We start from the raw sequence: 23,159 nt of genomic DNA, 5'->3' as shown, positions 1-23,159 counted from the left end.
TGCGGCCTAAAGCACGGTCTCTGGGTTACTAAACTCTAAAGAATTTAGCGCAGCCAGTGCTTAGGACTCCATCACCCTATGCATTTTCACCCAAAAACTGCAACCTCATGTTGCATGTAGACCATTAAGTTTCGACTTAATTATGTGCTATGTTTTCCATGCAAACATAAAAGAATGCAAAAAAAACAAAAGCAAGTCGAAAATATATGAATTATAAATGTAAAACAAAAATAATTCACGAACTAAAGTCTGTTATATTTACAATAAAACAGACAAGTATATACAATACATGAACAATTTACAGTCTAAATATCGAATTTAGACGTACTAACATAAATTAGAACTGCATGTACGTATAAAAATTCAGTCTGATAGGGGAATTCAGAACTTAAAATTATAAAATGGACCATTTTGGACCCATGGGAGCAGCCCATGACGCCTATTATAAAAGTGGGCGGCTAGGGTTCCAAACCCTAACCGCCCAAACTTCTCAGCCGCCGCCAGAGGCTCTCCTGGCCGCCGGCGCCAGGGAGCTCGATCGCTCCTAAGCCGCCCGTCAGTCGCCAGGGCGCCTGCAGCCATCCAGGGACCCGCTCGCCCGTGCTGGGGCTGCCATGGCGTGCCCGCCCACGTGGCCAAGGCTGGCCGGAGCCGCTGGTCGAAGCCGATGTGGCCTACGCCGGTCGGAGCCGCCTGGATTCGAGGGCGGCCGAGTTGCCCGCCGCCGGCTTTGCGCGTCCGCGGAGGCAAGCCAGAGCCAGTCCGCCTGGGAGCAGCCGCCAGGGAGGACGTCCGCGCCTGGGGCTCGGCGATTGGTCATGGCCGAGGGCCTGACCGTGCCGAGCGCAGGGAGCTGCGCCGCCAACCGCCAGGGGTCGCGCCCGCGGCTGGCTTGGCTGAGCCGCGCTTGCACCGGGCTCCCGCCCCACGCGTCGGGGACCGTCGCGCCCGCGCCGGTGCCGCTGCACCCGCGCCGAGGGCCGTCGCGCCCGCTGCCGGGCCGCCGCCGTTTGCGCCCGAGCCGAGAAGCCGGGGGCTCAGCCGCCAGACTCAGGGCCAACCGCGCCCGCACCCGGGCCGGCCGCGCCTACGTCCAGAGAGGTCGACCGCATCCGGGAGCCTGCGGGGCCGAGCGCCCGCACTCGTGCCGAGGGTCGGCCGAGCAGCATCCGCGCGCTCACGCCGGGACGCGCGCCTGTGCCGCGGTATCAATCCGTGCCACGCTAGGGCCCTCGCGTGCCATGTCGGGGCCGTGCGGACCGCGTCTGCGCATTGCGGAGCCTACGCGCGCGCCAAGGGGCCCAAACCGAGGCCCGTCCGCTTCTGTGTCGGTGCCGGGCGTCCCAAGCCGCCGTGGCCGGCGTCGTAGCGGTTGCGGCCGCATAGTTGCGTGCTTCCACGAACGATGGTTATCACAAAGTTCTTCACGCAAACGACGAACGCGGAGAGGAACGATAGGTTGCGTACCTTCCTGTTGTTCTAGAGATCGAACCCTCCAATTATCTTCAACAGTGAGCGCCCTTTTTTCTTCCTGCCAACAACCACTTCTATCTGTTCTCCCGCGAGCAAAAGTGCTGATAACGTGTTAAAGTCTACTCAGTGGAGAGAGACAGAGAGAATACAAATGACAGCGATGTCCTTTATTGCAGGGAAGACTTGTTTATATACATATGACATGGGTCATCACCAAGAGGTGTGTCCCTTGGGGATGTGTTCGTGGAGCCCCTTGGATTGGTCACCATATCACATATAACTTTGTAATATGTTATTTTGTAACACCAAACACTGCAAGTCTGCAACCCCTCCTCTTTCTCCACCACCCCTCCCTTTGCTTCCCCTTTACTCCCTCCCTCTCCGAGTCTCACTTCATGTGCGCAGGTGCGCGCCGTGCTCGACTTTCCGGCTTCTCCTCTCTCGCCAGGAAACAAAGGCCGTGCTCGACTTTCCGCATTCCGGCGTCACTGCGCGCAAGCAATAGCAGTAGGCCCCTTCTCCTGTTCTAACTGAGGGGTCGAGGACAAAGCTCCTCATTGAGTTCTCCTTCAGTGGGGTTTGATGCGAGGTGCTGCCAAGGTCATTTCCTCTTGCTGTGCTCCGCCTCTCGTTCAGGTGTCGACTTGTCCTGTGCCCTCAGAATTATGTTGTGGTGTGTTCTGATGTCGACAGTACCCCTAATTCCTGCGCATTGCCCGGATTTTGTTCTTTCGAATTCCCTGTACTACATATGCTGGCATTCTGCGTTTGATATTCCTCTATTTGATTAATTTCCTTGCTTGCGTTCTTCCCCCTCACATGGTAGTTGAGCTGTGCTCTCAGATGATGCTAGCTTTCTTCTGGAGACAAAATTGCCCTTTTTCTTCTGTAGTTTCCTCATGTGCTACTTTAAGTTCCTGCGTTGGCTAATGTACCTTTTCCTTTCTTGCGCAGATAAAGCGGTCGGGATAAGTTTGTAAATTGCTTGTCAAATCAGGACAAGATTCTGAATTAGGGGAACCTACCGCATAGTTTGCTCATCAGACAGGCCGAAGGACAATGTCATCGCCTAACAATTCTGTCAGCGCGGCACTGTCAGAAACGACCCCCGTGTTTCAGTTGAGAGTATGGCAACTGATTGCCATTGCTGTCGGGATAGTCATGGCGATCCTGCTCGTCATTGCGCTTTGCCTTTCGCTCCAGAGGAAAAAGAAGACAGTGAAAGGGTTTGACAACAGTTCGCTGGCTGAGATCCCTATCGTTTCTAAGGAAATCAATGTTGACAGAGTTGGTGCTCAGAGTCTACATGACAGTGAAGCGCCCTTCATGCCAGTGCGGGATAAGTATACGCAGACCAAAGGTGCAGGGCAGTTGGGAGAGAGTAGATCCGTCGACGCCGATACCTTCAGCCAGTTCAGCTCAGTGTACAACGTAGAGAAGGGTGGGAGCTCATACTCTGAAGATTACAGTCACAGCAGCTCTGGTCCAGCTAGGAAAGGTAGCTCACCATATGCATATTCAGCATCACCGCTGGTTGGCCTGCCTGAGTTATCACATCTAGGCTGGGGCCACTGGTTTACCTTGAGGGACCTGGAGTGTGCAACGAATCGGTTTGCAAAGAGTAATGTTCTTGGGGAGGGTGGCTATGGAGTTGTCTACAAGGGTCGTCTGGTAAATGGGACCGAGATTGCCGTGAAGAAGATCCTTAATAATCTGTAAGTGTGCAGTCTTGCTGAGTTTATGTCATGGACCTTCGGTCCATTAGGATAGCTGTCTTCTCCGGCGAGGTTATACCCCTCTGCCGTAGGCTTGGTTCTAGGGTAGCAGCCCTAGGCGCTTGAGAGTCATTGCAAGAGAAGAAGATTGGTTTGATAATATATTCCTTATCCCTTTGTCTCCTGCGTACAGGCCTATATATAGGCCACCGGTTGACCAACTAGGCAACCACTAATCAGGCAAGTGACTAATTGGAATGATCTCCACTACATTTTAGGTCTATCAATTTAGCCACCAAATCAGTCACTTTCCTTTGTCATGCCTTCCTTGCGCGCGCTACTGCCAGAGCCCCCTGCGGCCTCTCGCTTTTGGCGCGCATAGGTGCAGGCCCACATGAGTGACCACTCCCTATGATGCCCATGACATCTCCTCCTCCCTTGAGGACCAGCTCGTCCTCGAGCTGCCATAAACTTACCTGACACGACTTAAGGTTAAGCCTTTTATATCTCGGCTTACCTTTATTATTTAAGACGAAAATACAAAATAATTGTGGAACTAAAATATAAATTTGAACTGCAGCTATGTCCTCCTGGATCCCAAGGAAAGAGCTGAACTGTGGCCTTCACGTTGGATGAAAGGTGTAGGAGGAACCAACCCATTCTTATGTTGGGTCTGTCCAACACCAAGGCAGGTGCCCGAATGAAGGAGACGACCCTCTTTGGCCGTGCAGGTGGGCTGCATACCCAGATCTCGACTTCTGCAGGGGGTTCAAAAAGTATAGACGATACCTGGTGGTTGGGCGCGCAGGCTGCGAGTTGGTGCAGCGATGAGCTGATCAGCAAGTGCAGCTTCCGCACCGCCCGCCTAACAAGGAAGCCGCGTGTCACACCTGGGTTTCAGGGGCACCAAGACCCGGGCGCGAACATAATCACCAGGTGTGCTACGATCAAGTATCACACATATGATGAATCATGACACAGGATCGAATGTCACATCTTTACTACATAACAGGAGTTCTATACAAAATAAATAAATAATTACATGTAAGGAGACAACGGTCCAGCAACCCAAAGTTGACTGGGAGACGACGTCCTAGACCTCTCACGAACATATCACAGCATCCTCCATGCGCCTCATCCTGTGGTACCTGTTTTTGACCTGTGAGGGGTGTGAGACAGCAAGAGTGAGCTCACATACGTTAATTGCTCAACAAGTTGTGGGGAATAATGTGCATGAACTCGCCAAAGATGAGAGCTCATGTGAAGTGTTAGGCTTACCAACGGAGATGGTTGAAGTTGAGCATTGCTTTTAAAGTTGGTCAAAATTTTATTAGCAATTACTAAGTATAAGTAAATACCAACCCAATTAAGTAGTAGAACAGAAGTATCAACATTACCTGCGATGCAATGCATATGAAAAATTGAATTTAAGTTCCATAAATTAATCATGTGAGGGTCCGAGCTGCTCATGACCGTGAGCACGGCTAGTATACCAGTTTTACACTCTGCAGAGGTTGCACATCTTTACCCACAAGTCATGTTACCCATTTGCCACGGGGTTGTACGGGCCCCATACACCTCTACCAAGGAAGCGAGGCAGGTTAACACTACGAGGCCTTTATAAAGTTCCACTAGCTTCAGAAAACCCGCTACAGTTTATAGGAAGCTCCAATGCAGGGATCCCTCGCCTGACCGCCATCACAGCAAAATCAACCAAGGACCTCCCCACACTGACCACTCCCCTACTGCCCTTGCCCCTTTCAGGTGAGGTAGTTGTCGGGGACCATAATTAGGGGTACCCTCAAGACGCCTAATTCTCAGCTGGTAACCCCCATCAGCATAAAGCTGCAAAGGCCTGATGGGTACGATTAAGTCAGGGATCAGTCCACACGAGTGACTCGATCACGCTTCACCCGAGCCTAGCCTCGGTCAAGGGCAGCCGACCTCGAGAGACTTCCGTCTCGCCCGAGGCCCCCTTTTTATGGCGGACACATCACCGGCTCGCCCGAGGCCTTGGCTTCGCTCAGAAGCAACCTTGACTAAATCGCCACACCGACTGACCAAATTGCAGGGGCATTTAACGCAAAGGTGGCCTGACACCTTTATCCTGACACGCGCCCCCGGCAGAGCCGAAGTGACCGCCGTCACTCCACCGCTCCACTGGCCAGTCTGACAGAAGGACAGCGCCGCCTGCGCCACTCCGACTGCAGTGCCACTCGACAGAGTGAGTCTGACAGGCAGTCAGGCCTTGCCAAAGGCGCCACGGCGAACTCCGCTCCGCCCGACCCCAGGGCTCGGACTCGGGCTAAGACCCGGAAGACGGCGAACTCCGCTCCGCCCGACCCCAGGGCTCGGACTCGGGCTAAGACCCGGAAGACGGCGAACTCCGCTCCGCCCGACCCCAGGGCTCGGACTCGGGCTAAGACCCGGAAGACGGCGAACTCCGCTCCGCCCGACCCCAGGGCTCGGACTCGGGCTAAGACCCGGAAGACGGCGAACTCCGCTCCGCCCGACCCCAGGGCTCGGACTCGGGCTAAGACCCGGAAGACGGCGAACTCCGCTCCATTGGCATGTACCTAGGGCGCTAGCTCTCCCTCCGCTGGACACGTAGCACTCTGCTACACCCCCCATTGTACACCTGGATCCTCTCCTTACGACTATAAAAGGGAGGACCAGGGCCTTCTTAGAGGAGGTTGGCCGCGCGGGACCGAGGACGGGACAGGCGCTCTCTTGGGGCCGCTCGCTTCCCTCACCCGCGTGGACGCTTGTAACCCCCCTACTGCAAGCGCACCTGACCTGGGCGCGGGACGAACACGAAGGCCGCGGGACTTCCACCTCTCTCACTCTCGACTCCGGCCACCTCGCCTCTCCCCCCTTCGCGCTCGCCCACGCGCTCGACCCATCTGGGCTGGGGCACGCAGCACACTCACTCGTCGGCTTAGGGACCCCCCTGTCTCGAAACGCCGACAGTTGGCGCGCCAGGTAGGGGCCTGCTGCGTGCTGACGAACAGCTCCCCGTCAAGCTCCAGATGGGCAGTCTCCAGCAACCTCTCCGGCCCGGGACGGTGCTTCGTTTCGGGACTCTTGAGTTCATGTCCTTCGACGGCAGCTACGACATGATACTTCTTCCACCGCCGCGCGACTACGACAATGGCGGCCGACAACCCGCCCGCCGGCGGCGGAATCGACGACGTCTTCCCCGCGTGGTGGAAAGGCAACATTCGGGCTCGCTCCGTTCTCTCCCCCGCCAACGGAGGAGGAGGCGGGGCCGTCAAGGCCAGGTGGGAGGCCGCGCTTCGTCGGCCGTCGAGCGAATCGACGCCCCCGACGCCCCGACGGAAGGCACGCCGGACGTCGACCTCGCGTTCAAGACGGAGGCAAGCGCCGTCCCCCGCGGCGCGCTGACCCCGAGCAAGAAGACGACGCTGGCGCGCTCGCGGAAAGCCTGCAGGACGTCGCCCTCGAACCAGAGATGACGGTGCAACCAGTCCCCGATGTGACTACGTCGCTCCTCGTCGACCAAAAGGTACCGACTAACTCCCATCTTGCGTCATTTCGACTCGGCCTCAACCCGCCAAACGACCTCGTTTTGGCGGGCGCTCTCATTGAGGCGAGTGCAACCCCACTGAGGTTCCGTATGCGGTCGCCTTGGGACCGAATGACGGACGTCTCGACCTACGGGCCCTCTGGGTCCGAGGAAGATGACGATCCCAGCATCGGATGGGATTTCTCCGGACTTGGCAAGGATATCCCTCGGAACCTCATGCCGCGACTTCCCGATTCATGCGGGAAGCCTCGGTCTACACCGGGCGCACGCGCAACACCGCGCCTGCGGCCCCGGGCCACCTCGGCAACGAGCACCATCGACGCGACCGTCGGGCTCACCTCGACGAAAGGGTGCGCCGAGGCTACCACCCCAGGCGTGGGGGAAGCTACGACAGCGGGGAGGATCGGAGTCCCTCGCCCGAACCACCCGGTCTGCAGGCCTTCAGTCGGGCCATCCGACGGGCGCCATTCCCGACCCGGTTCCGACCCCCGACTACTATCACGAAGTGCTCGGGGGAAACGAGACCGGAACTGTGGCTCGCGGACTACCGCCTTGCCTGCCAACTGGGTGGAACGGACGACGACAACCTCATCATCCGTAACCTCCCCCTGTTCCTCTCCGACACTGCTCGCGCCTGGTTGGAGCACCTGCCTCCGGGGCAGATCTCCAACTGGGACGACTTGGTCCAAGCCTTCGCTGGCAATTTCCAGGGCACATATGTGCGCCCCGGGAATTCCTAGGACCTTCGAAGCTGCCGGCAACAGCCGGGGGAGTCGCTCCGGGACTACATCCGGCGATTCTCGAAGCAGCGCACCGAGCTGCCCAACATCACCGACTCGGATGTCATCGGCGCGTTCCTCGCCGGCACCACTTGCCGCGACCTGGTGAGCAAGCTGGGTCGCAAAACCCCCACCAGGGCGAGCGAGCTGATGGACATCGCCACCAAGTTCGCCTCTGGCCAGGAGGCGGTCGAGGCTATCTTCCGAAAGGACAAGCAGCCCCAGGGCCGCCCATCGGAAGGAGCTCCCGAGGCGTCTGCTCCGCGCGGCGCCAAGAAGAAAGGCAAGAAGAAGTCGCAATCGAAACGCGACGCCGCTGACGCGGACCTTGTCGCCGCCGCCGAGTATAAGAACCCTCGGAAGCCCCCCGGAGGTGCAAACCTCTTCGACAAGATGCTCAAGGAGCCGTGCCCCTACCATCAGGGGCCCGTCAAGCACACCCTCGAGGAGTGCGTTATGCTTCGGCGTCACTTCCACAGGGCCGGGCCACCCGCCGAGGGTGGCAGGGCCCGCGACGACGACAAGAACGAAGATCACCTAGCAGGAGAGTTCCCCGAGGTCCGCGACTGCTTCATGATCTATGGAGGGCATGCGGCGAATACCTCGGCTCGGCACCGCAAGCAAGAGCGCCGGGAGGTCTGCTCGGTGAAGGTGGCGGCGCTAGTCTACCTAGACTGGTCCGACAAGCCCATCACTTTCGACCAGGCCGACCACCCCGACCATGTGCCGAACCCGGGGAAATACCCGCTCGTCGTCGACCCCGTTGTCGGCGATGTCAGGCTCACCAAGGTCCTGATGGATGGGGGCAGCTGCCTCAACATCATCTACGCCGAGACCCTCAAGCTCCTGCGCGTCGATCTGTCCTCCGTCCGAGCAGGCGCTGCGCCCTTCCACGGGATCATCCCTGGGAAGCGCGTCCAGCCCCTCGGGCGACTCGACCTCCCCGTCTGCTTCGGGACACCCTCCAACTTCCGAAGGGAGACCCTGACGTTCGAAGTGGTCGGGTTCCGAGGAACCTACCACGCCGTGCTAGGGAGGCCATGCTACGCGAAGTTCATGGCCGTCCCCAACTACACCTACCTGAAGCTCAAGATGCCGGGCCCCAACGGGGTCATCACCGTCGGCCCCACGTACAAACACGCGTTCGAATGCGACGTGGAGTGCGTGGAGTACGCCGAGGCCCTCGCCGAGTCCGAGGCCCTCATCGCCGACCTGGAGAACCTCTCCAAGGAGGTGCCAGACGTGAAGCGCCATGCCGACAACTTCGAGCCAGCGGAGACGGACAAGGCCGTCCCTCTCGACCCCAGTGGCGACACCACCAAGCAGGTCCGGATCGGTTCCGGGCTCGACCCCAAATAGGAAGCAGTGCTCGTCGACTTTCTCCGCGCAAACGCCGACGTCTTTGCGTGGAGTCCCTCGGACATGCCCGGCATACCGAGGGATGTCGCCGAGCACTCGCTGGATATTCGGGCCGGAGCCCGACCCATCAGGCAGCCTCTACGCCGATTCGACGAGGAGAAGCGCAGAGTGATTGGCGAAGAGATCCACAAGCTAATGGCAGCAGGGTTCATCAAAGAGGTATTCCATCCCGAATGGCTTGCCAACCCTGTGCTTGTGAGGAAGAAAGGGGGGAAATGGCGGATGTGTGTAGACTACACTGGTCTCAACAAAGCATGTCCGAAGGTTCCCTACCCTCTGCCTCGCATCGACCAAATCGTGGATTCCACCGCTGGGTGCGAAACCCTGTCCTTCCTCGATGCCTACTCAGGGTATCACCAGATCCGGATGAAAGAGTCCGACCAGCTCGCGACTTCTTTCATCACGCCGTTCGACATGTACTGCTATGTCACCATGCCGTTCGGTTTGAGGAATGCGGGCGCGACGTACCAGCGGTGCATGAACCATGTGTTCGGCGAACACATCGGTCGCACAGTCGAGGCCTACGTCGATGACATCGTAGTCAAGACAAGGAAGGCTTCCGACCTCCTCTCCGACCTTGAAGTGACATTCCGGTGTCTCAAGGCGAAAGGAGTCAAGCTTAATCCTGAGAAGTGTGTCTTCGGGGTGCCCCGAGGCATGCTCCTAGGGTTCATCGTCTCCGAGCGAGGCATCGAAGCCAACCCGGAGAAGATCGCGGCCATCACCAGCATGGGACCCATCAAGGACTTAAAAGGGGTACAGAGGGTCATGGGATGCCTCGCGGCCCTGAGCCGCTTCATCTCACGCCTCGGCGAAAGAGGTCTGCCTCTGTACCGCCTCTTAAGGAAGGCCGAGTGTTTCGCTTGGACCCCTGAGGCCGAGGAAGCCCTCGGCAACCTGAAGGCGCTCCTTACAAAGGCGCCTGTCTTGGTGCCCCCGGCGGACGGAGAAGCCCTCTTGGTCTACGTCGCCGCGACCACTCAGGTGGTTAGCGCCGCGATTGTGGTCGAAAGGCAAGAGGAAGGGCATGCATTGCCCGTTCAGAGGCCGGTCTACTTCATCAGCGAAGTGTTGTCCGAGACTAAGATCCGCTACCCACAAGTTCAAAAGCTGCTGTATGCTGTGATCCTGACAAGGCGGAAGCTGCGACACTACTTCGAGTCTCATCCGGTAACTGTGGTGTCATCCTTCCCCCTGGGGGAGATCATCCAGTGCCGAGAGGCCTCGGGCAGGATCGCAAAGTGGGCGGTGGAAATCATGGGCGAAACGATCTCGTTCGCCCCTCGGAAGGCCATCAAGTCCCAGGTGTTGGCGGATTTCGTGGCCGAATGGGTCGACACCCAGCTGCCAACGACTCCGATCCAACCGGAGCTCTGGACCATGTTTTTCGACGGGTCGCTGATGAAGACGGGGGCCGGCGCGGGCCTGCTCTTCACCTCGCCCCTCGGAAAGCACTTGCGCTACGTGCTGCGCCTCCATTTCCCGGCGTCCAACAATGTGGCCGAGTACGAAGCTCTGGTCAACGGATTGCGGATCGCCATCGAGCTAGGGGTCAGACGCCTCGACGCCCGCGGTGATTCGCAGCTCGTCATCGACCAAGTCATGAAGAACTCCCACTGCCGCGACCCGAAGATGGAGGCCTACTGCGACGAGGTTCGGCGCCTGGAAGACAAGTTCTTCGGGCTCGAGCTCAACCACATCGCTCGGCGCTACAACGAAACCGCAGACGAGCTGGCTAAGATAGCCTCGGGGCGAACGACAGTCCCCCCGGACGTCTTTTCCCGGGATCTGCATCAACCCTCCGTCAAGCTCGACGACGCGCCCGAGCCCGAGGTACCCTCGGCTCAGCCCGAGGTACCCTCGGCACAGCCCGAGGTACCCTCGGCCCCCGAGGGCGAGGCGCTGAACGTCGAGGAAGGGCAGAGCGGGGCCACGCCAGATCAAGATTGGCAGGCCCCGTACCTGCAATATCTCCGTCGAGGAGAGCTACCCCTCGACCAAGTCGAGGCTCGGCGGGTAGCGCGACGCGCCAAGTCATTCGTCTTGCTGGGCGACGAAGAGGAGCTCTACCATCGCAGCCCCTCGGGCATCCTCCAGCGATGCATCTCCATTGCCGAAGGTCGGGAACTGCTGCAAGAAATACACTCGGGGGCTTGCGGCCACCACGCAGCGCCCCGAGCCCTTGTCGGAAATGCTTTCCGGCAAGGCTTCTACTGGCCAACGGCGGTGGCTGACGCCACTAGAATTGTCTGCACCTGCGAAGGGTGCCAATTCTATGCGAAGCGGACACACCTGCCCGCTCAGGCTTTGCAGACAATACCCATCACCTGGCCCTTCGCTGTATGGGGTCTGGACCTCGTCGGTCCCTTGCAGAAGGCGCCCGGGGGCTACACGCACCTGCTGGTCGCCATCGACAAATTCTCCAAGTGGATCGAGGTCCGACCTCTGAACAGCATCAGGTCCGAGCAGGCGGTGGCGTTCTTCACCAACATCATCCATCGCTTCGGGGTCCCGAACTCCATCATCACCGACAACGGCACCCAGTTCACCGGCAAAAAATTTTTGGATTTTTGCGAGGATCACCATATCCGGGTGGACTGGGCCGCCGTGGCTCATCCCATGTCGAATGGGCAAGTAGAGCGTGCCAACGGCATGATTCTACAAGGGCTCAAGCCTCGGATCTACAACGACCTCAACAAGTTCGGCAAGCGATGGATGAAGGAACTCCCCTCGGTGGTCTGGAGCCTAAGGACGACGCCGAGTCGTGCCACGGGCTTCACGCCGTTTTTCCTGGTCTACGGGGCTGAAGCTATCTTGCCCACCGACCTGGAATACGGCTCCCCGAGGGCGAGGGCCTACACCGAACAAAGCAACCAAGCTAGCCGAGAGGAATCGCTGGACCAGCTGGAGGAAGCTCGGGACAGGGCCTTACTACACTCGGCGCGGTACCAACAGTCCCTGCGACGCTACCACGCCCGAGGGGTCCGGTCCCGAGAACTCCAGGTGGGCGATCTGGTGCTTCGGCTGCGGCAAGACGCCCGAGGGAGGCACAAGCTCACGCCCCCCTGGGAAGGGCCATTCGTCATCGCCAAAGTTCTGAAGCCCGGAACATACAAGCTGGCCAACAATCAAGGCGAGATCTACAGCAACGCTTGGAACATCAAACAGCTACGTCGCTTCTACCCTTAAGATGTTTTCAAGTTGTTCATATACCTCGCACCTACGCAAAGTTTAGTCGTCAAGGAAGGGTCGGCCTAGCCTCGGCAAAGCCCGACCCTCCCTCGGGGGCTAAAAGGGGGGAGACCCCCTCTGCGTCGAATTTTTCCTCGAAAAAGGATCTCTTTTTAGCAGGATTTCTTTCGTGCTTCTTGACTACTTCGGAAAGCGGATCCTGGAAACGACGGAGTACACGTAAGCAGCCAAGGCTGACCGAGCCGAGGGACTCCTACGCCTCCGGGATACGGATACCTCACTGATCACCTTCTGCGACAAGTAACTTGCGCTCGGATAAAGCGACTCCGTGGACCGAACAAGTCTTCACGTTCGGAAGCTCTCCTGCCGAAGCAGTCCTTCAAGCTTTCTCGACTAAGTCGGGGACAGGGCCTCATGGACGGGTGAAAGTACGCGTAAGCGGCAAGGCCGACCGAGCCGAGGGATTCCCACGCCTCTGGGATACGGATACCTCACTCGTCCCTTCCGCGAAAAGCAACTCTCGCTCACACAAACATCCCTGTTACCAACAGAGTCCAGATGCTCGAAACAAGAGGAAAAAAGACGCAGCTTCGCAAGCGCGGCGAGGGTGTGTTTTTCTGGCCTCGGCGGCCGCAGAAAGCACACGCTACAAGATGATCTGATCCTGCAGGCTCGGGTCTTCACGCTGAAGGGAGCCGTAGCACCCTCGGCATCGACGACGTCTTCAGCAAAGTCCGACCCAGCCTCGGGCGGCGACGCGGTCTAGGGACTCCTCCGGGAATCCGGCCCGAGCAGGCGGCTCGACCGGTTACCCCTGGGGCCTCGGTCAACCGGCTTCCAAGGGCGCCAGCCCGACCCGAGACCTCGACTGATCGACTTTGGCGTCGGCTCCGCTGACGGACAACACGGCTAGGCTCCGGCCAACCAGGTTCCCATTCTCGAGCCAACTCCGCCTCTGTTCATACTGATATCGCTACCCCTGGCCTCGGTCCACCGAAGGGCGGCCGAGGGGTCCCTTTAACTAAGCTAGAGGAGCCCCAGACAACAAGGCCGAACGGGCCGGGGGATTCCTACGCCTCCGGGATACGGATACCTCACCCGTCACCTTGACACGGGGCGACTCATGCTTGGTAAAGCGGTTCAGATAATCAACAGGCGAGGCTTAGTGCTCGAAAATGAGGAAAAAACACGGCTCCGCGCCGAAATTACATACATGTTCAGGCCCCGACAGCCACAATGAACGAAGAACACTGGCATTCGAGATGCCACTACCAACGGAACTCCGGTTCCCCCCTCCGCAGGAACGAACAACCCCACTCCGAGGGGGAAGGCCTGCGGAGTAACAGAAGAACGATGAGCGGCTCGCTGCCGCCCGTTCCAACCGCGACGACAACCACCCCTGCCCTAGACAGCGAAGCGGCTTAGGCAGCAGCTTTGGGGCAGGTGTCACGGTAGGAGGGCTCTCCCCCGCTGAGGACGAGAACCAGCCATTCAGGCAGGGAGACGGAGACCCAGGGCCACTAGCGCCCTACCTATCCCGGCATGGCTGGAGGAAGTCTCCGTGGGGCTCAAGGACGCCCTTCACCCCCGGGCGCGGGGGGAAGAAAAGGGCAGCCGACCCACGCGGGGGCGGCCCCCCGACTCGCCTCATCCTCCATCTTGGCCTGGATGACGAAAATCCTTGAGGCCGAGGGAGGAGTAGAGGCCGCGGCCTGGCCCGCTTTCCCCACCGTCGAACTAGAGGTCACCATCTTGGGTGACCGCCGGTGGCGGGGTGTGGCCAGGCTGCGTGATGAAAATCCTTGAAGCCGAACGATGGCTGAGAGGTACCAACTCCCATGGAGTTGCGTTCCTCCAACGAGGAGGCGGAAAGGCGGCGGATACCCCCCATTCGGGGGCTTGGAAGATGGGAAGACACGACGCTTAAGGGAGAAAGAAGACATGGTTGCCTTCCGAAAGGAGTCTCCCTCCTTTTAAAGGCAACTCTCCCTACGTGCGCCCCCAGGCGCCGCGGGCTGAGTCTTCTCCAACGCGCTCCAAGGCCCTCCCCTGCGACTCGGGGGTTGGGTCCCGCATGTCATACAAACCAGCTCAGGGCAGAAGAAGCCAAACCGCCGCGCGTGGTGCGCACGACCGTCCAGCGGTTACAAGCGACCCCCCATTTTCGCCCAGACCAACGGGCAGAAGGGGCGGGCAGCCATGCAGGCGGCATGCAACCGCGCCAGATGGACGCGCTTCTCCGACTTCTGACACGCCAGCTTGGGAACCCAGGCCCACGCGTCGAGCAACCGGCGCGCCAGTTGCTGCATGCAAGCAACCGCACCGCCACTTGTGCCACCATCGCGCCTCTTCGGTTGCGGAGCCTATGCCGCGACTCGAGGCGACCCAACAGCGCCAGCCTGGCGCGTCGGTCAAAGCGACCGAAAGTGGGCGACTGTAATAGCGGTGGCAGGCGGGCGGGCGCAGCGGTCACGTCGTCAGCCAGGCTCACGTCCCATCCTGGGACAGCAAGAGAGCCTCCTCTCACGGCGTGGAGACGGTGCACCCGTGACCCGTTCCTCGAACGGATCGCACGCGCGCAACGGCCGCCCCGCCAACCACTCGCCCCGTCGCATTAACTCCGCGGCGGGACAGGCGGCGTCTCTGACGGGAGGAGCGCGCGACGCTTCACCTTCGCCATAATAACCGCGTCAGAAAAGGTACGCCACGTCGTCCGATTTCGTATCCTTTTCCGTTTTCCTCTTTCTCTATCTCTTGCAACAGGGACCGGGAAAGGGGGATACCCCGAAAGGGATCCTTCTCCGCGAAGGAACCGGGCTCCGAGCCCCCCACTACTGATCAGGGGTTCGAAGGCTGGCCCTCCGAAGGGTTCAACAGTCGCCTCAGATCGCGTGGGCCCGACACCCACTACTGGTCAGGGGTTCGAAGGCCAGCCCCCCGAAGGGTTCCATGGTCGCCTCAGGCTACTCGGGCTGCGCGCCCATTACTGATCAGGGGTTCGAAGGCTGGCCCCCGAAGGGTTCACAGTCGCCTCAGACACCAAGCGAGGGATGACCAGGGGTACGTTCGATACATAACCGAGGCTCGGGCTGCGCTCCCGAGGTACCCTAGGACATTTCCGAGACCAGCGGGAACGATCTTGTAACGGAATCCCATCGGAGGGAGGCATCGAGCCCTCGGACCCCGTCGCCAGGGGACCGGGTCCGGCAAATCACCCGCAGGTACTTTTGGGCGTGCCTCTGGGCCCCTAGCCGACCCCAACGAACGGGGCACGGACGTCCACTCGGATTACCCGCTTGCAGCTCACCGGAGACACCATGTTCGGTGCCCATCGAGGGTAACATGGCGCACTCCCCCCCTCCTCCTTGCGGAAAGGCGACGTAGGGGCGTATGTAAAAAGTCGAGTCTGTCCCTGATCGTCCTCTCGCCCTGTGCAGAGGCTCGGGGGCTGCTCTCGCAAAAACCGGCTCCGGCCAAATCGTTGACAGCGTCAACATACCAGCCCGAGAGCTTGGGCCCCGACCGTGCACCCGGGCTACGGCCAGTTCGCATGAGGGAACGACCAGACCAGCCGAAGCGTTACGCGAGGTATTAAGACCTCGAAGGAGTGTAACCACTCCTCCGAGGCCTCGGGGGCTACACCCGGCGGGTGCGCTCGCGCGCACCCACCAGAACGAAATGCAACCGAGAAAGGCTGGTCCCCTTGCAAAAAAGTGTGACAAAAGCCTCCAAGCGAGTGCTAACACTCCCTTCGAGGCTCGGGGGCTACTGTCGGGGACCATAATTAGGGGTACCCTCAAGACGCCTAATTCTCAGCTGGTAACCCCCATCAGCATAAAGCTGCAAAGGCCTGATGGGTACGATTAAGTCAGGGATCAGTCCACACGAGTGACTCGATCACGCTTCACCCGAGCCTAGCCTCGGTCAAGGGCAGCCGACCTCGAGAGACTTCCGTCTCGCCCGAGGCCCCCTTTTTATGGCGGACACATCACCGGCTCGCCCGAGGCCTTGGCTTCGCTCAGAAGCAACCTTGACTAAATCGCCACACCGACTGACCAAATTGCAGGGGCATTTAACGCAAAGGTGGCCTGACACCTTTATCCTGACACGCGCCCCCGGCAGAGCCGAAGTGACCGCCGTCACTCCACCGCTCCACTGGCCAGTCTGACAGAAGGACAGCGCCGCCTGCGCCACTCCGACTGCAGTGCCACTCGACAGAGTGAGTCTGACAGGCAGTCAGGCCTTGCCAAAGGCGCCACGGCGAACTCCGCTCCGCCCGACCCCAGGGCTCGGACTCGGGCTAAGACCCGGAAGACGGCGAACTCCGCTCCGCCCGACCCCAGGGCTCGGACTCGGGCTAAGACCCGGAAGACGGCGAACTCCGCTCCGCCCGACCCCAGGGCTCGGACTCGGGCTAAGACCCGGAAGACGACGAACTCCGCTCCGCCCGACCCCAGGGCTCGGACTCGGGCTAAGACCCGGAAGACGGCGAACTCCGCTCCGCCCGACCCCAGGGCTCGGACTCGGGCTAAGACCCGGAAGACGGCGAACTCCGCTCCGCCCGACCCCAGGGCTCGGACTCGGGCTAACACCCGGAAGACGACGAAACTCCGCTTCGCCCGACCCCAGGGCTCGGACTCCGCCTTGGCCTCGGCCGAACGACTTCCGCCTCGCCCGACCCCTTGGCTCGGGCTCGGCCACGGCAACGGAAGACAGACTCAACCTCGGCTTCGGAGGAACCCCCACGTCGCCCTGCCTAGGGCACAGACCGCCACGTCAACAAGAAGCGCCATCATCATCCTACCCCGAATCGACTCGGGTCACGGAGAACAAGACCGGCGTCCCATCCGGCCAGCTCCGCCGGAGGGGCAATGATGGCGCTCCACAAGCTCTATGATGACGGCGGCCCCCAGCTCTCTTACGGAAGCAGGACGACGTCAGCAGGGACTCGACTGCTCCAACAGTTGTCCCTCCGCCAGGCTCCGCCGCACCTCCAACAGCCACGACATCACGCCAGCAGGGTGCCCAGATCTCTCCGGCTGCCACATTGGCATGTACCTAGGGCGCTAGCTCTCCCTCCGCTAGACACGTAGCACTCTGCTACACCCCCCATTGTACACCTGGATCCTCTCCTTACGACTATAAAAGGGAGGACCAGGGCCTTCTTAGAGAAGGTTGGCCGCGCGGGACCGAGGACGGGACAGGCGCCCTCTTGGGGCCGCTCGCTTCCCTCACCCGCGTGGACGCTTTTAACCCCCCTACTGCAAGCGCACCTGACCTGGGCGCGGGACGAACACGAAGGCCGCGGGACTTCCACCTCTCTCACTCTCGACTCCGGCCACCTCGCCTCTCCCCCCTTCGCGCTCGCCCACGCGCTCGACCCATCTGGGCTGGGGCACGCAGCACACTCACTCGTCGGCTTAGGGACCCCCCCTGTCTCGAAACGCCGACAGTAGTCTTCCACTAGCTTTCCTAATTAATCAGCCAAGGGCGTCCCATTAAACCCTTGTGGTAGCACTGTTTTCCCAGGTGGTTCTCCATGTTCCCATTAACATAATGATCTTATCATGAACAGTAAATAACAACTGATAACAAAAGTATAATCATGAATAATGTTTATCTCAATGCCCAAAACCACATATAGCACTAGCAAGTACTACCCAAAAAGTTCAGTGGTAAACGAGGCATAAAGATAGACAAACTAGGTTAACCTATTAGGTCCCATCAAAATTAACCTATGCAGATCATTATGATTAATTAGAACATGAGTGGGTAAAAGAAGTGTTCAAGGGCACAACTTGCCTGGGACTTGAGATTCCAGGTACCAACTTGCTCTTCAGGTGACTCGTGACCTCACGCTAGTCGTAGCAATACAAACAAACAATGTATAGGCAAAATTAACATCACATCAAACATAAGTACAAATTGAATAATAATGATTTACGCGAAGCTACGAGGTCGTAGGAACAAGAAACACTAAATTCGGAGCTACGGTTGTTAAGTTATGATTTTCTGAAATTATTAAGCACTTAGAATAGATTAATTCAAATGAATAATTTTAATTCAAGTTTCATGGCTAAACAGTGTTACTAGTTGATAGATAATATTAAAACAAAATTAATGCCACTGGAATGAATTAATTTAGAGTTAAAATGAATTTAATATGAATTATACAAGTTTCTAGAATTATTTTTGTATTGAAAATCAAATTCTAAATTCTTTTATCTGATTTTCCTTAAGCTCTGTACCACAAATCAAATTCTATAAAGTGCAAGGGCTAAACTACAAACTTTCCCAGACTCAGTTAACAATCCGAGTGGACGGCGGGTTAATTCACCGAAACCCGAGGGGCTCTTTTTGAAAATGGCCGCGGCGAAGGGGCATGGGCTGATTTCGGCCGTTGGATTAGAGATCACTGGCTGTGAGTATATGCCGTAGGGTATTCATTGCCGACCCTTGGATCAGGAATCGATGGTAGCGATTTAAAATAGTGGTGACTCGATTTGGATCATGGATTCGAAGACCAACGACTGCCATTTAGTGGGGACGAAAGGGTATGATGTTCTAATCCTAGCCGTTCATCGGGTTTTCAACAGCGACCGTGCGTCCTCCTCCCCTTGCCAAACTACAGCCAGAGCGCGCAGTTCCTCCCCGCTGGCAAGCCACGACATGCCCGTCGCCGCCGGCCACGGTGATGTCCGGCACGCACACCAGCAAGCACCAAAACGACTCTAGACCCACCCAGAACAAACGAGAGCAGAGGAAGAGACACTCACCTGCGACAAAAACCGTGGTTACATTGCCCTCGGCCAGCAGCTGCCCGCAGCCAAAGAATTTCAGGCCCCAGAGGGCACCTGCCATGGCGACAATCCCACTCCGACAATCCGTGAATCTCATGTGGTACGGAACCACACTGGCACAGAATGTTGACGAAGATTCTCGGCCGCCCCGAAGCTTTGAGTGCTCGGATGGTCCTCTGCACGCCATCAGCTCTCCATGGCACCTGTCACCGAGGACGGGGACGTCATCTTGAGCGTCGTTCGACGGCAGCGACGACGTTGATCCAATCTCTCTTGGTTTCTCCCTCCACACGTGATGGCGTTCGGTTGCACGATGGACAAGGGGGCAGCTTACTTTATATGGCCACGACGGTGAATGGATAATGACGGTTTGGCCTAATCCCTTGGATAAACGCGGGAGTCCGTAACCAACTTCTGTTGCGCAGGAACGACGAGTGATCTTGCTAGCTTGATGTCACGCCGGTGTCATGCTGACATCACGCGCGGCAAGAGGAGTAAATAAATAAAAAAAACGTGTGTACGTGAGTGAAATGTGGGCTGTGTGCACGGGCTGGGATAGAGGCATTGGCCCAAGCGCATGTAGGATTTTGTTTCTTTTCCTTTTCTATTTTCCTTTCCTATTTTATTTCCGAATTCCAAATTTTCATACTTTGAATATTTTTTACAAGATGCATCAACACAAAAATATCCAGCATGTATGCAAAGTATAATTTTACAGATACTAATTATTTTATTTATGCAGGCAAATGCTTCAAATATATAGTGCACACATAAAAATATTTATCTCAGAAATAATTACTATTTGAATGTATAGTCTAATTAAAAGCTCATTCGATATATTCAATATTCATTAATTATTTACTTTATTAGAAAATAATTTCTAATGTATAATACCTACTAAGAGATATTTAACTTAATTCCTTTAGAGAATATATTCATATATATATATATATATTATTTGACAAGGACAGTTTAAATCATATAAGGATCCTTGTTTATTCTCTTATTTGAAAACACATTCATTTAGGTCTCGAGATAAATTTTCCTGATATACCTAAAATATGATTTTGGGGTGTTACACCGTGCACTGCGGCTTGTAAGCGCACCACGGCCTGCTCATGTGATGACGGCCATGGGGTGGCCCTGGAGGCCACAACAAGGTGCTTCTCCCCACGAAGGGACTGTACCTGGCGGCGTGCCAGGAACCCTCGCGCTACCGTCTGAAGCCGCACCGCTGCTTGGAGTTCCTTCTCTGTCTTCTCCTTGTAGCGGTGGAACATCACAACGAACTGATCCCACTGCTCTACGAAACGGCCAAAACTCTCTTCGAGCCGAGTGAATGCATCTGGAGTTGGAGAGAGCGGGTGGGAGGACGTTGCGGTGGCTGATGGCGCGGCGGCTGGTGGTGGTGAGGGATGGGCGGGTGGTGGTGGTGAGGATAACCTGGAGCTGATACCAGGTGTCGGTCCATGGGGATAGTTGTCTTCTCCGGCGAGGTTATACCCCTTTGCCATAGGCTTGGTTCTAGGGTAGCAGCCCTAGGCGCTTGAGAGTCATTGCAAGAGAAGGGGATTGGTTTGATAATATATTCCTTATCCTTTGTCTCCTGCGTACAGGCCTATATATAGGCCACCGGTTGACCAACTAGGCAACCACTAATTAGGCAAGTGACTAATCGGAATTATCTCCCCTACAATTTAGGTCTATCAATTTAGCCACCAAATCAGTCACTTTCCTTTGCCATGCCTTCCTTGCGCGCGCTGCTGCCAGCGCCCCCTGCGGCCTCTCGCTTTTGGCGCGCATAGGTGCGGCCCCACATGAGTGACCACTCCCTATGATGCCCATGACAGTTTACCTTATATTAACTTAGAGCTAAGATTTGATATCTGGGTTTGCAGGGGGCAGGCAGAGAAGGAATTTAGAGTTGAAGTTGAAGCCATCGGCCATGTTCGGCATAAGAATCTGGTCCGCCTTCTGGGATACTGCGTGGAAGGGATACATAGGTTAGCATTTCGTTCTTTTGGTTCCTTCTTTCCGCTAAATTTATTGCATTGATAATGAAAGATCACAAAAGCTCCTAGGACTAGCATATATGCTTTGATGTCTACAGGTTCATCATCATGGTATCTGTAGTTCTGTACTAGACATTATGTCCTGAAGATTCACAGTGGAATAAGTGGTTAATACCGTAAAAAGAAGTTATTTTCCCCTGTTGTATCCAATGCTTGTTTGAGCTTTCCCTTTTCATTGTTTCATGTTTATAGTATTTCTGGCCAAAAAAAGACATTTCAAGGTTTAATCTACAGTAATAATAGTTTTTTACAACAACTTTTATTGCATATGAACTTGTTCTGGATATTTATTTGCAGGATGCTTGTCTATGAATATGTCAATAATGGCAACCTAGAACAATGGCTTCATGGCATGAATCAACACGGTGTCCTTAGTTGGGAAAATCGTATGAAAATTCTCCTTGGCACTGCAAAAGCGTAAGTTTGGAATTTGGACATGTTTCACTCTATTTCCTGAAATCTTGATTAACTGTTGACTATATACATGCTAATGCTGGTTTCACGATGTTCAGTCTCGCGTACCTTCATGAGGCCATAGATCCCAAAGTTGTACACAGAGATATCAAGTCAAGTAATATCTTAATTGACGATGAATTCAACAGCAAGGTTTCTGATTTTGGGTTGGCTAAACTTCTGAATTCTGACAAAAGTCATATCAATACAAGAGTGATGGGAACATATGGGTATAGCTCTGTTTTTATGATGTTCCTTTCCTTATTGTCAGTCTATTCATCTGGAAAACTGGAGAGAAGTTTTCTAATGTTATTAATCTGATGCCAGGTATGTAGCACCTGAATATGCAAACAGTGGGATGCTAAATGAAAAGAGTGATATTTACAGTTTCGGAGTGGTGCTGTTAGAATGTGCGACCGCTAGGGATCCAGTCGATTACTCTAAGCCTGCAGATGAGGTACGAGTTCTCCCTGTTTCAGACAATTGGTGTGATTGTATTTCCATTTACTTCTTAAACCTCTTCTATTGTTTGTTTCAGGTGAATCTCATAGAGTGGCTTAAAATGATGGTCACCAGTAAGAGGGCAGAGGAGGTAGTGGATCCAAACCTCAATGTTAAGCCACCAAAACGTGCCCTCAAGCGGACAATCCTGGTTGGTTTCAAGTGTGTCGATCCTGACGCTGACAAGAGGCCAAAGATGAGTCACGTTGTCCAGATGCTTGAAGCAGTTCAGAATGCATATCATGAAGTACTCATCTCATCCTAACATTTTTCTTTCTCAGTGCTCTTGCTTTTTTTTATCAGCACAGATACGTATCCTTCTTGGATCATCTTTTAACATCGGCGTGTTTTTCTCATCAATGCAGGATCAAAGCAAGCTCAGCCAGGTGGGATCACAGCAGTCGCTAGAGGAGACCTCAAACAGCGCTGATGCCTGAACCTCCTATTCTGAACAAGCACATCAAATAGGACCCTGAATCATCTGATAGCAACATTGATTTGATCATTGCTCGGCACTTAATAGAGTGAGCGGTGATCGGATTTACAGTTTGGGTTTGCATATACTGGAGGTGGTGGTTAAATCAATTAGTAGCAAGTTGTTTCTAAAAGGTTCATGTCTTTTACCCTTAGGATATGTATAGTTTTCCTGTAGGGGAGCATAGAAGCACCTTCATCTTTATTTGTTGTTCGAGTTACAAGGAGGGACTAACCTCAGGCATATAACTACAGTCACTGGATTTCGTTACCCATGTGTAGTGACTTTTTGGAAAGTCGTTATTACCCTGAGATATGAAAACATGAATTCCTGCAACGAAGTACTACCCCGTTCTCGAATATTTGTCACCGGCTAGTTCATTTTTGAACTAAAATGCGACAAATAAAAAACATAGGGAGTACTTAACATCTGAATCCATGTTTTTCTCATATTTTTCACCGTGATCGAAGGTGTCTGCAGAAACAAGATAGCACACTAATCTGTTCATCTGTTGTCATATTAGGTGATGTCAGTGGCTACCGAGCTAATCATTTGAACGACTGTGAATACGCATTCTTGACTGCTGAAATCTGGAGGATATGTTTTGGCCCCGACACCTGGAAATTGATTGGTTTCTTGTTGCTGCACATGAATGATTACAGGATCCCAATTGGTGCCTGCTTGTTTTACAAGTTTTTTTGACACCTTCGATACCCTTTTTGAAGGACTCGAA

General features: G+C 55.7%; 1 protein-coding gene across 4 annotated transcripts; it reads left to right on the top strand.

The window, feature by feature from the left end:
- The first annotated feature begins 1,778 nt into the window (after positions 1-1,778).
- On the top strand, positions 1,779-22,766 carry LOC100274700 (probable receptor-like protein kinase At2g42960). Of its 4 annotated transcripts, none has more exons than XM_035961851.1 (8): positions 1,779-2,109; positions 2,428-3,188; positions 20,824-20,928; positions 21,295-21,414; positions 21,510-21,680; positions 21,778-21,907; positions 21,989-22,198; positions 22,317-22,766. In XM_035961851.1, the coding sequence occupies exons 2-8, from the start codon at positions 2,533-2,535 to the stop codon at positions 22,386-22,388; spliced, it is 1,464 nt and encodes a 487-aa protein (XP_035817744.1). In that variant the 5' UTR covers positions 1,779-2,109; positions 2,428-2,532; the 3' UTR covers positions 22,389-22,766. The 4 variants fall into 4 exon arrangements, with proteins under 4 accessions (XP_035817744.1, XP_035817746.1, XP_035817745.1 ...); XM_035961852.1 differs by having other exon boundaries at positions 1,853-2,073; positions 22,317-22,762; XM_035961853.1 differs by lacking the exon at positions 20,824-20,928.
- The last annotated feature ends 393 nt before the right edge of the window (positions 22,767-23,159 follow it).

This window comes from Zea mays, chromosome 8, assembly GCF_902167145.1.
Source record: "Zea mays cultivar B73 chromosome 8, Zm-B73-REFERENCE-NAM-5.0, whole genome shotgun sequence".
Taxonomy (NCBI): Eukaryota; Viridiplantae; Streptophyta; class Magnoliopsida; order Poales; family Poaceae; genus Zea; species Zea mays.
This window is presented reverse-complemented; position numbering and strand designations above follow the sequence as displayed.